General features: G+C 42.4%; 2 protein-coding genes across 7 annotated transcripts; one reads left to right on the top strand and one right to left on the bottom strand.

Annotated features, from left to right (window-relative positions):
• Positions 1–573: 573 nt before the first annotated feature.
• Positions 574–9084, bottom strand: LOC124000754 (histone-lysine N-methyltransferase KMT5B-like). Of its 5 annotated transcripts, XM_046307361.1 has the most exons (11): positions 7657–9083; positions 7378–7429; positions 6428–6613; positions 6119–6266; positions 5848–6013; positions 5650–5759; positions 5371–5537; positions 5239–5258; positions 5006–5142; positions 4691–4887; positions 574–3219 (listed from the first exon to the last, which is right to left on the bottom strand). In XM_046307361.1, exons 3-11 carry the CDS (start codon positions 6558–6560, stop codon positions 1409–1411), a joined length of 2889 nt encoding a protein of 962 aa, XP_046163317.1. In that variant the 5' UTR covers positions 6561–6613; positions 7378–7429; positions 7657–9083; the 3' UTR covers positions 574–1408. The 5 variants fall into 5 exon arrangements, with proteins under 5 accessions (XP_046163317.1, XP_046163336.1, XP_046163302.1 ...); XM_046307380.1 differs by having other exon boundaries at positions 574–3216; positions 7378–9084; XM_046307346.1 differs by having other exon boundaries at positions 7378–9083.
• LOC124000783 lies at positions 7519–10451 on the top strand. Of its 2 annotated transcripts, none has more exons than XM_046307391.1 (2): positions 7519–7951; positions 8349–10451. In XM_046307391.1, the coding sequence occupies exon 2, from the start codon at positions 8427–8429 to the stop codon at positions 9558–9560; it is 1134 nt and encodes a 377-aa protein (XP_046163347.1). In that variant the 5' UTR covers positions 7519–7951; positions 8349–8426; the 3' UTR covers positions 9561–10451. The 2 variants fall into 2 exon arrangements, with proteins under 2 accessions (XP_046163347.1, XP_046163355.1); XM_046307399.1 differs by having other exon boundaries at positions 7519–7787.
• Positions 10452–10489: the final 38 nt, after the last annotated feature.

A 10489-nucleotide genomic window follows, 5' to 3' on the forward strand; every position in this document is an offset into this window, starting at 1 on the left:
TTTGGCGGATGCCAGGAGAACGCTACCTGCCGCGAATGCATAGTGCCAACTGTAAAGTTTGGTGGAAGAGGAATAATGATCTGGGGCTGTTTTTCCATGATTCAGGCTAGGCCCCTTAGTTCCAGTGAAGGGAAATTTTAACGCTACAGCATACAATGACATTCTTGACGATTCTGTGCTTCCACCTTCGTGGAAACAGTTTGAGGAAGGTATTTTCCTGTTTCAACACGATAATGCCCCCATGCACAAAGCAAGGTCCATACAGAAATGGTTTGTCAAGATCGGTGTGTAAAAATTTGACTGGCCTGCATAGAGCCCTGACCTCAACCCCTTCAAACACCTTTGGGATGAATTGGAACGCCGAAAGAAAGTCCCCTCAGTAATGTTCCAACATCTAGTGGAAAGCCTTCCCAGAAGAGTGGAGGCTGTTATAGCAGCAAAGGAGCGACCAACTCCATATTAATGGCCATGATTTTGGAATGAGATGTTCGACGAACTTTTGGCCATGTAGTGTAGCTTAATCAAGACCACAGACAGTAGCCTACGAATGACAGCATACAGTGACAGGTCCACCAAAGTTGTATAACTGACTTTAAAATCAACCTAGTATAACAAAAAAAATGATAGAGCAATTTAAGAAGTTGAGGCATGCACATAATTCACGCACATCAGACAGAAAGTCATTCAGATGAACAAATGGTGAACAAAATAGCAAAGAAAAAAACAATCTGATTTTCAAAGTGTTTGAATATCTACACTACCAATGCCAGACCAAATAAGTTGTAATGAATTTGTGATTGTTAAAACGGAGACTGAGAAGTGATACAGTTTGAGAATTGAGTGACTTTGTGAAATGAATAGAATAAAAAGAAAATCTCTCTTCACAAACTGAAAAGTTAACATAATACATAATCACCAAGACATTTTGATTAATGAAGGAATTATTAAAAATGGGTCAAAAACGTCACAGACCAGCTTCCAGGAATCACTGGAAGTCAAACACATTTTCACAGACTTTCAGCAAGAAACAATTCTGTTCCTTTCAAACTCCCAAAACAATATATAAAACACATTATTTTATATGCATGTATACACTGTCATGCGGACAAAAGCACATCAAGTGTGTTCCCAAAAGGTTCCATTCTTGTGAATGTCAGTGAAGCAAAATTGAGCATGTTTACCCCACAAACAAGAAAAGGCTTTAAATATAATTAACAATTGTACAAAATAAAGCTGAAGATATAAAAATAAAGGCCTACACATATGCTATGTAAAATATACACATTCTACTATATGAATAACAAATCCAAGTTCCATCATGTACAAAAATAGTTAACATTTTACAACAGCATGGGATTTTTTTGTTTTGTTGACTTAAATCAACTAGTCAAATAAAGATCCATAAAGCTCATGCATTGACTGTGCGTGACTGATTTTCACGTCTCCTTGATGCAATATCAATATCTATAGAGTCTTTACCAACAATGAGGCGGAGGCGTTTTGTTGGTGGAAGTGGAATGAAATCGTCGAACTCTTCATGGTCAGAGTCAGAGACGTCGTCTTCATCCTCTTCTTCAGAGGAGGACGAGTCTTCCTCTGTGTCATCATGCATCCCAAATGTTGCCACAGTCGGCCCAAAGACCTCCCCTGCTTCCCTCTCTACTATACCCGTGAAGGGCCCAGTACCATGGTGATACTGGCTGAGCCTCCTGCTGTCCTGCTCACGCTGCAGCTGAATATGCAGTTTGGAGGAGCAGATGTGGTCCACAGGACTGAGGCCATGTTTGGAAGAGCGGATGTGGTCCACAGGACTGAGGCCGTGTTTGGAGGAGCGGATGTGGTCCACAGGACCGAGGCCATGTTTGGAAGAGAGGATGTGGTCCACAGGACTGAGGCCATGTTTGGAGGAGCGGATGTGGTCCACAGGACTGAGGCCATGTTTGGAGGAGCGGATGTGGTCCACAGGACTGAGGCCATGTTTGGAGGAGCGGATGTGGTCCACAGGACTGAGGCCATGTTTGGAGGCGCGGATGTGGTCCACAGGACTGAGGCCATGTTTGGAGGAGCGGATGTGGCCCACAGGACTGAGGCCATGTTTGGAGGCGCGGATGTGGTCCACAGGACTGAGGCCATGTTTGGAGGAGCGGATGTGGTCCATAGGACTGAAAGTCCCATTACTCAGTCTGGCTGCATAAGAACTCCTCTTGGTCTTTGCATGATGGTCCTTAACAAATTTCATGCTGGTCTTTGTGGAGCTGGAGGACTTGACAGGGTCTGCATTACCAGGCTCAATCCTACTGCTGCTGCTGTCCCTTCGTCTCCGCAGGGTCAACTTGGGGACACCTGAGTTGTTGTTGGCTAGGATCAGCTGGGAATCATAGCGCGTAATCTGCTGTTTCTTCTTCCCCTTGCCAAGGTGGAGAAGCTTGTCTCCCTTAGACAGGTTGTAGGGCTCATGACCATCAGGCAGGCCTTGCAGCTCTTTCCTGCCATCAGCTATGTCCGTGGTGCAGGCTGTATGGTGCAGGTCTGAAACCTCCTCCTTGAGAAGGGATGCTGGTCGGAAAGAGTGCTCTTCCTGCTTTATCATTTGCTTATATCTGTGACAGTTCTCAGTCTTTGGACAGCTGATATCCAGGCTTGAGCTGTTCATCCAGTGACTGTCTGTGACACAATCTCCAAGGTCAATAGGCTTGGTCTTACTAACCACACTGCAGTGGATGGGTGGCAAGTTTGGTTCAAGTTTAATGTTGTCAGACTCCTGTGTGCCAACTGATGCTCTGGTTGAACTGCGAGTTCTGTGAGTGCATGCTAAACCATCAGGGCACCTATTAACATCTTTCACTGATTTCTGATGGTTTTCCTTCGCAATATAGTGCTCAAGATCACCCCTTGTTCCCACCACTTGCACGGGCCCTTTTTTATCCATCTCTCTCTTTTGTGAGACCCTGTTATTGACAAATTCTGTGGGGTCTTTAAGGCACAAACCCATAGCTTCCACCTCAATGGGGCACTTGTGGGCAGTTACCTGACACCTTCTTCCTAACTTGAGCAAAGGCTTTATGGACTTTGATTTTAGCCTCTTTGGCACGTTGGAGTTCTTTGAGTGTCTTTGATTGAACGATGAGGTAGGGATAGGCATTTTGGACAGAGTTTGCCTGCTTAGAGCTTGTGAGTCACTGAGCCTTGTCACACTAGAGCGGGCTGTCCTCCCTACTGCTAAGATGTGAACAGAAAAGAAGAAATAACGTCAGAACAGTCATTCAAATGTTTGAGAAACAGGACAACCTACATACAATCATTGTAAAATTACAATGTATTATTAGTATGCACCATAAAATGTTACAGTTCTTAATACAAGTACAGCATGTCACGTAAGTGTTATAATTGACCAATAGTAGCTCAGGAGTATTTTTTAGTTGCCAGAAGATCTGCATTGACCCTTCTATTTTATTTTTGCACTGACTCTATGCATACTCAAACTGACACACAAACACACTTCATTTGCTCACACACGCACACTCAAACACAATCATCATACAGTACATGCTGCTACTCTGCTTATCATATATCCTGATGCCTAGTCACCTTACCCCTTTACATATCTAACCCTACCACTCCAGTATCCCTACACATTGTAAATGACCTGACCATGGAACTTAGCTTACTTACTTTCTCAGGTTCTTCTTATTTCTATTTTGTTTTTGTCATACTTGACTTCAATGTTGGGAAAGACTAATAAGCAAGACAGGTATTTCACTGTACTTATGCACATGACAAATACTTGATCTCGAAAATGTAATCTTGGCCTCGCAGTGGTTAAGGGCGCTGTACTGCAGTGCCAGCTGTGCTATCAGAGACTCTGGGTTCGCGCCCAGGCTCTGTCGTGACCGGCCACGACCGGGAGGTCCGTGGGGCGACGCACAATTGGCCTAGTGTCGTCCGGGTTAGGGAGGGCTTGGCCGGTAGGGATGTCCTTGCCTCATCGCGCACCAGCGACTCCTGTGGCGGGCCGGGCGCAGTGTGCGCTAACCAAGGTTGCCAGGCGCACAGTGTTTCCTCCGACACATTGGTGCGGCTGGCTTCCGGGTTGGATGCGCGCTGTGTTAAGAAGCAGTGCGGCTTGGTTGGGTTGTGTATCGGAGGACGCATGACTTTCAACCTTCCACCTTCGTCTCTCCCGAGCCCGTACGGGAGTTGTAGCGATGAGACAAGATAGCTACTAAAACAATTGGATACCACGAAATTGGGGAGAAAAGGGCAAAAAATTCAACAACAAAAAATAAAATAAATAAATGTAATCTAGCTTTTTACATGCAGAAATAAATGCCTTTCTCCTACATACAGGGGAGGAACCAGAAAAATCACTAATCAAATTATTTGTATGTTGGTTATCACAGAAAATGTACTGAATTTCCTGGGGAAACTTCAGTGCAAGCACAACCACAGAGCAGGCTCAACTTGCCCAGCTGCCATAAATGCCTAAATTGTCTGTCTTTCACTTAAACAATGGGGAGGAACCAATAAGATATGTTTCAGGCTACTGGAATTCTTTGTATTTTGGTTGTTGCCCAATGGGGCAACCACAGAGCAGGCTCAACTTGTGTGACTGCTCAATTCATTTGGCCTAGTCTAGGAAATAGGGCAACCATTAATGTCAATCCCTGCTCAACCTCAAAGGTGCACTTACATGGATGTGTGTCATGATTTTCCTGAGAGTCTGGATCCATATTAGAGCCTTCCAACTGACTGCCAGAGCATTTGCTGTCTTCTAGTTTCTTCAGCCGATTGAGACGTTTGTCTGTCTCTCTCAGGCCATACATGCTGTTGATAATTGGAGTGGGTGTAGGCTGTCCAGTCTTCGATTTGAAAGCACCAGCACCTCGTCTGAAGGGAGTAGAAATTATAAAGATGTGAAATCTCAAAATCCTAGTCAATGTATGACTCATTATTCTACATATAAAGTAACGACAAGTTTGGTATTTAAGCAAGAAATTAATGATACCTTTCACATGTGTAACATTCACATAGTTCATTATTTTCCCCAAAGAAGCCATCTCCATAATAACAGGAGATCTCTTCTCCGGGTTCAATATCCCCAAGAACCTTGACACAAGCTGTATCTCGCCCAGTGGAAACAAACTGTAACAACATATACAGAAAAAGGTGTTATTTATTTCCACAATTCACTTCCTTTTTACATATTACCTTTGATTTGCAGGCATAATTTTTACTTACCTTGCAATTTGGCCTGCAATCTGCAAAACAAGAAAACATTTGTTTAGTCTCTTAATACTGCTATTTTAATTATAGTATATGTGTGTTGAATGAGGCAGATCCAGTTGGTGTCAAGTGCATGGGGATGCATACCATGGTTGATGAAGGCTGCAGGTCCCAGCCACAGTTGAGCACAGTTCTTGCGTGTGGAGTACATCACACTGAAGTCATTTTCTCCATGTCGCAGTAACACACTTTCCTCATTCTGCGATAGCTCAGCGATGCAGCCCACCAGGTATTCTATCTTATCATTGGTTTTCCTTGGGATAATGTGAATAAGGAATATTTGAGTTTGTAAAAATGACTATATACTTAGTGCAACATTTTGTTATAACTAAATGCAGACTACTACAATTTAATTTGGATACTTACCAGTCTTTTGTTGCTACAATTTTGGCTCCATTCTGCTCAGAGGAATAACGATTGCAAGGAAGTATTTCAAACCCACTGTTCGTTGCAAACATTCGTAGGTAAACAAAAACCTGCCAAAACACAAAAAAATAGTGTTAACATTTTCGTTTTGATGGTTCATGCTTTTTGCTCAACAATGGATATTTCTAGATAACTTACATGCTCTTTGAAGAGTTTTCCCTGTGCCTTCGTCTTGTGCGGAAAGTGGTGTCTTGACCAGTCCCCTGCAGTCAAGGCATGGAAGGCCTTCTCAAGGTTGTCATGTTTTTTAAAGCACTCTAGCACCTCCTTCAACTGTCTATGTCGGTCCTTGACAGGTCGAAACCTAAAAGTACACCATAGACAGTCAATTTCGTAACTTTGGCTGCTTACTTATGCCCAAGTCATTATATGACAAATGTGTACAATTGTGAGCCAGAAAGAAACAAACCTCCGATTCATCTTATGGGTCTGGAAGCCGAGGTAGGGGTCCAGAATAAGGCTTGTAGTCAAGTCATCATTCTCACAGAGCTCTTTTGCAGTCATACCAGATGATGGGGTATGACGTCTCTCTGCCTCTAGGGCAGAACTGCTGACACCTGAGGTGAGAGAGGGAGGAGATGAGGAGAGACAAAAAACTTGAACAATTAAACCATTTAAAAATCAGGAAAAACTGCAGTGTAATTTATTTATGAAGCTGAAAGGGGTCATTTATGGTTCTGTAATTGTGTGGTGAGCATTGCCAAAGGAAAGCACTTACGTGGACTACATCTCCTGCTTCTAAAGGAGCCCTTGCTCTGTCGCAGCGACCTGGCCGAGGTTATGGATAGATCACTGGAGAATCTGCTGCCATGCCGCCTGCCATTCAACACCATGTTCTTGGATTCCCCCATCTACTTCATTACGCCAGAGTCAGACGCATATACTCTAATCTGTGCTTGAAGATCTGCAGAGTGAGGATGAGGGGAGGCTAGCGTGGTTTAATCTTCTGTTGATATAGACAAGAATTTAGCACTATGCATTTTGGACCTAAACAAAGAAACAAACAGGTTTGAGAGTAAAGACTTGTAGGCAATGCACTTGTTGGCACTGTAAGCAAATAAATTAAGCAGAAAGTGGGGCACCACAAAACTAACAGAGATCCTGAACGGATTGTAGCTAGCTAATTCATGGTTTATCAAATGATGCCATCTTGTGGTTGCTTGTCAATTTTGAGTTTCCATAGCATTGCATTTCATCGTGGTTATTAATTTAGTCTTTCTCGAAAGGCAAAACAAGCAATGCACCTGCAGAAATAGGGTCGTGCTAGCCAGTGTAATGGGGCACAATAATCAATTAACTAATACCTGAAATATTATAAATGGGTAACTAACGTTAGGCTAGCATGCCAACACCCCCATGACTCATGAGGTCTGATTTAGAGTCTATGCGTTTTCTGGTTACCTAGCAGAGGCTTCACATCTAATTAAATAGCCAGAAGTTAGGATTACATGCCATTAGTACTAACGTTACTTGCTCTGCTTTTGAAAGTGTGTTCTTCTCACTTAGCTAGCTAAATAATAACACGCGATTGCTACAGCAAAACACCACAACAACAATTGCTAGCTAGCTTGCTAACGTTTGTAAGCTAACATTGTTCCACAAAAAAGTCCATGAAATATCAGTAAAAAAAAAGTGTCGCTGATAAGACAAACTGTCTAAAATACTCACTTTGTTATTCAAGCAATTGTACTATTACGTGATTCATCCTGCAATCCGAGATCTGAACAAATAGAAATACCATTAGTTTAAACGTCAGAGAAAACAAACATTTAAAATTGAAGATGGCGACCAGGCGAAGATTGGGGTGGGGGGGAGCTTGTCTGGACATATACACATATACATTGTTTGATTTTACGGCAGCTTGTTAGATAAACCAAGGACTGCATGTAGTTTAATAACTGTTGTATTAGCTAACTTCGTTGTTGTAGACAAAAAACATCACAGTACCTGGCGCTTTATAAATGTAAATAACATTAGCCTGCGCATTGCTTACTCAAACTTGAAACCCATGAACATTTAAGAACCTTGACGCGCGATTTGATGACGACATTTCCAACAACAACTCAGCTGTTAACCTTGTAAGCTAGCTGGCTAACCAATACTTTCTTTACAGAAATTGTTCTTATAGACATTTATTCTCCGTAACCTATGTAATTAAACATAATTATCGTCAAGAAAAAACGACCACGGTTGCTAGCAAATAGCTACTTATCTTCCTTTTGTTGCATACAATCATTACAAGGTACGTGAAATGTATAACTAACTATAACGCTAGCTAGCACAACACACCAGTTGGTATTTAACTTTAGATTTAGAGCAGATTGAAAAACGAAACTTATTTGTTCCATTATTTCGTTGCCACATCGATGACAACCTCAACATTTACGATGTTGGTGTCATTTGTCTGTCTGTCTACAAGCACTCTTGCTACGGGTTAGCTACCTAGCCAGCAAATATTTAGCAAACGTTATGTATCGTTACACATTCTGTGGAATATGCGTGGTATGCAATTAATATAACATATGATACCAGTAACCAGACACGTATGCATTGGTTAAATTGTTTGGTTAAGAATATAATTTATATAGTATACTGTAACGTTAGATGATTACTGACAAACACTTGATTATCTTTCTCAGACTTGGGAAGAACTGGACCAGAATGTATATGGCATAATTAAATCAGACTTATCCTGGTGGGGATTTTGTCCTCCACCAATGAACACCATGTCCCCACGGAAGAAGCTTCTTGTCCCTGTCAGTAGAAGAAGAATGGCAAAAGCAGGGGATGACTTATTTCCTTTCAATCTTCTGCCGGTGGAATGCCAGCTCCATGTGCTTTCCTTCCTGAGTGAAGTTGACAAGTGCAATTCTGCACTTGTATGCTCCAGTTGGAGTTGCCTTGTGCGATCAGGGAAGCTTTGGAGAGTGGCAGACTTTTCTCGCCGTGGGGTGATCCACCTTGGACAGGAAGGACTGCTGGTGTCCAACCGAGAGTTTGAGCGTTGGAAAGCATGGGTTCAGCACTACACCCACCACCTTATATCCCGTGGGGCAAGCCTGCTCACCCTAAAAGCCAGCTTTGACCTGGGGGACCAGTGCAACAAATGGGGGGAGCTTCTCTCCGACCTGCTGGAAAATGTCCACTGCAGGGATCTCAGTCATCTGGACCTGAACTGGACATTCACACTACTGGAACCACTGGACCTGCGGGTTGGTTCCAATTCCCACCACGACAGCATTACCAAGATCAAGATGGACCAGGTCACTAACTTTCAGGTGCTACTGGGAAAACTTTCCCACAGCTGCCCTCGGATCACCAAGATGCGCCTGCACTTTGACTGGTCTGAGACATCAGTGTCACTCCTTACTCATTTCCAGCACCTCCGTGTCCTTGAACTCAAGTACTTTTGGGTCTTCAAAGGAGTAAGCCCAAGCACTTTGCAGACCCTGACCAAGTCACTGCCCAACCTTAAGTCCTTGACATTGCATATCCTGGTGCCACTCCGAAACCTTGGCATATCTTACACGCTGGATTCCATGTCTCTAGAGTTCCTGGATGTATCGCCTAGTCGTGGTCTGGTCTTCTCCAGTCTTAATCTGCCAGCATTACGGGAGCTAAGGGCCAAAAAGATTGTCCGCGGCATTACTTTAGACCGTCGAACCAGGCTTAGGATACAGAGCAGATGGCCCTGTCTGTACCAGGTTCTAAGAGAGGGGACCCCCAGGCTACAGGCCCTTAACAATGAGCGACTGCTTCCTGGTTGGAGAGAGCAGAGTTACAGAGAGCTGTCATCTATCCTCCAGCAGTCCTGTTATTGTCTCCAACACCTGGACAGTTGGCTCTGGTAAACAAAATGCTATTACAAGACAGAATCATAAGCTGTTGGAATTCAGTACAGCTTATCAGGAATGCAGCGTAGTTAGGCTAATCAGGGTCCATTCCAATGGTGGCTGGAACGTTTTAGCTTATTCCTTCACCATTCAATTGCACAAAAGGATTGTGTATTTGATTTTACCATCCATCAGACATTTTAAAATGTTTTTCTTAACTTATTTTTTAGTTTACTGAAGAAGCTGAATCAATCATAATGTTTAATTGGTCCAATATTTCTCTAAAAACAATACACATACTGTATATACAGATTTCATATTTCATATGCTGTTCTTGAGTGAAGGAATATAATGAGTCTTTAGATCTTCCACGATAAACATTTGCATTGATTCCTTGTGTGTGATATTGAAACAAAAGTTCTCTGTCAAAGTAATTGTAACAAATATACATTGAATGTTCAGAATTTCAACTTATTCCACTCAATGGAAAATTGCCTTTGTGTGAAATAACAGGTTTACTTGACATGTTGTTAAGTATTTTTTGGGGGGTCACTTGTTTGTAGGGTAAACAAATGCATATGTATTACTTCAAGAATAGAATTAGTGATGCTGCAGTGCCTCGCTTAACCATGAGGTCCTTATCCTTAATGTTTTTGTTTGACCATGAAGATTTCTCTCAATAGGTGTAATTTGCAATTGAACTGGTAAAACATAATCTGCGCTCTCATTAATTAGTTTGTAACCAGAAATGTAGTTAGGCCTATTTATGGAGTGTTTGGATAATGACATTCCAACAAATCATTGAATTGTATCCTGACATTTCCTTTTTTGTCATTGTTTTGTTGATCTAAAACTCATTTGCTGTGATTTTACAATACAACGGATCCATTAAAGGACCCATGTAAAGTTTTTGCTGCTCTATTTATGTTATTTGGTGTTTGGGGGAA

This window comes from Oncorhynchus gorbuscha, linkage group LG02 (assembly GCF_021184085.1).
Source record: "Oncorhynchus gorbuscha isolate QuinsamMale2020 ecotype Even-year linkage group LG02, OgorEven_v1.0, whole genome shotgun sequence".
Taxonomy (NCBI): Eukaryota; Metazoa; Chordata; class Actinopteri; order Salmoniformes; family Salmonidae; genus Oncorhynchus; species Oncorhynchus gorbuscha.

Bases quoted from the DNA above. Each gene is read 5' to 3' on its own strand.
- LOC124000754 (XM_046307361.1), bottom strand. From the start codon at position 6,560: ATGGGGGAATCCAAGAACATGGTGTTGAATGGCAGGCGGCATGGCAGC. The intron at 6,267-6,427 runs GTAAGTGCTTTC...CTCTCACCTCAG, and splicing joins AAGCAGGAGATGTAGTCCAC to GTGTCAGCAGTTCTGCCCTA. The intron at 4,888-5,005 runs GTATCATTAATT...TACTCCCTTCAG, and splicing joins GAATGTTACACATGTGAAAG to ACGAGGTGCTGGTGCTTTCA.
- LOC124000783 (XM_046307391.1), top strand. From the start codon at position 8,427: ATGAACACCATGTCCCCACGGAAGAAGCTTCTTGTCCCTGTCAGTAGA.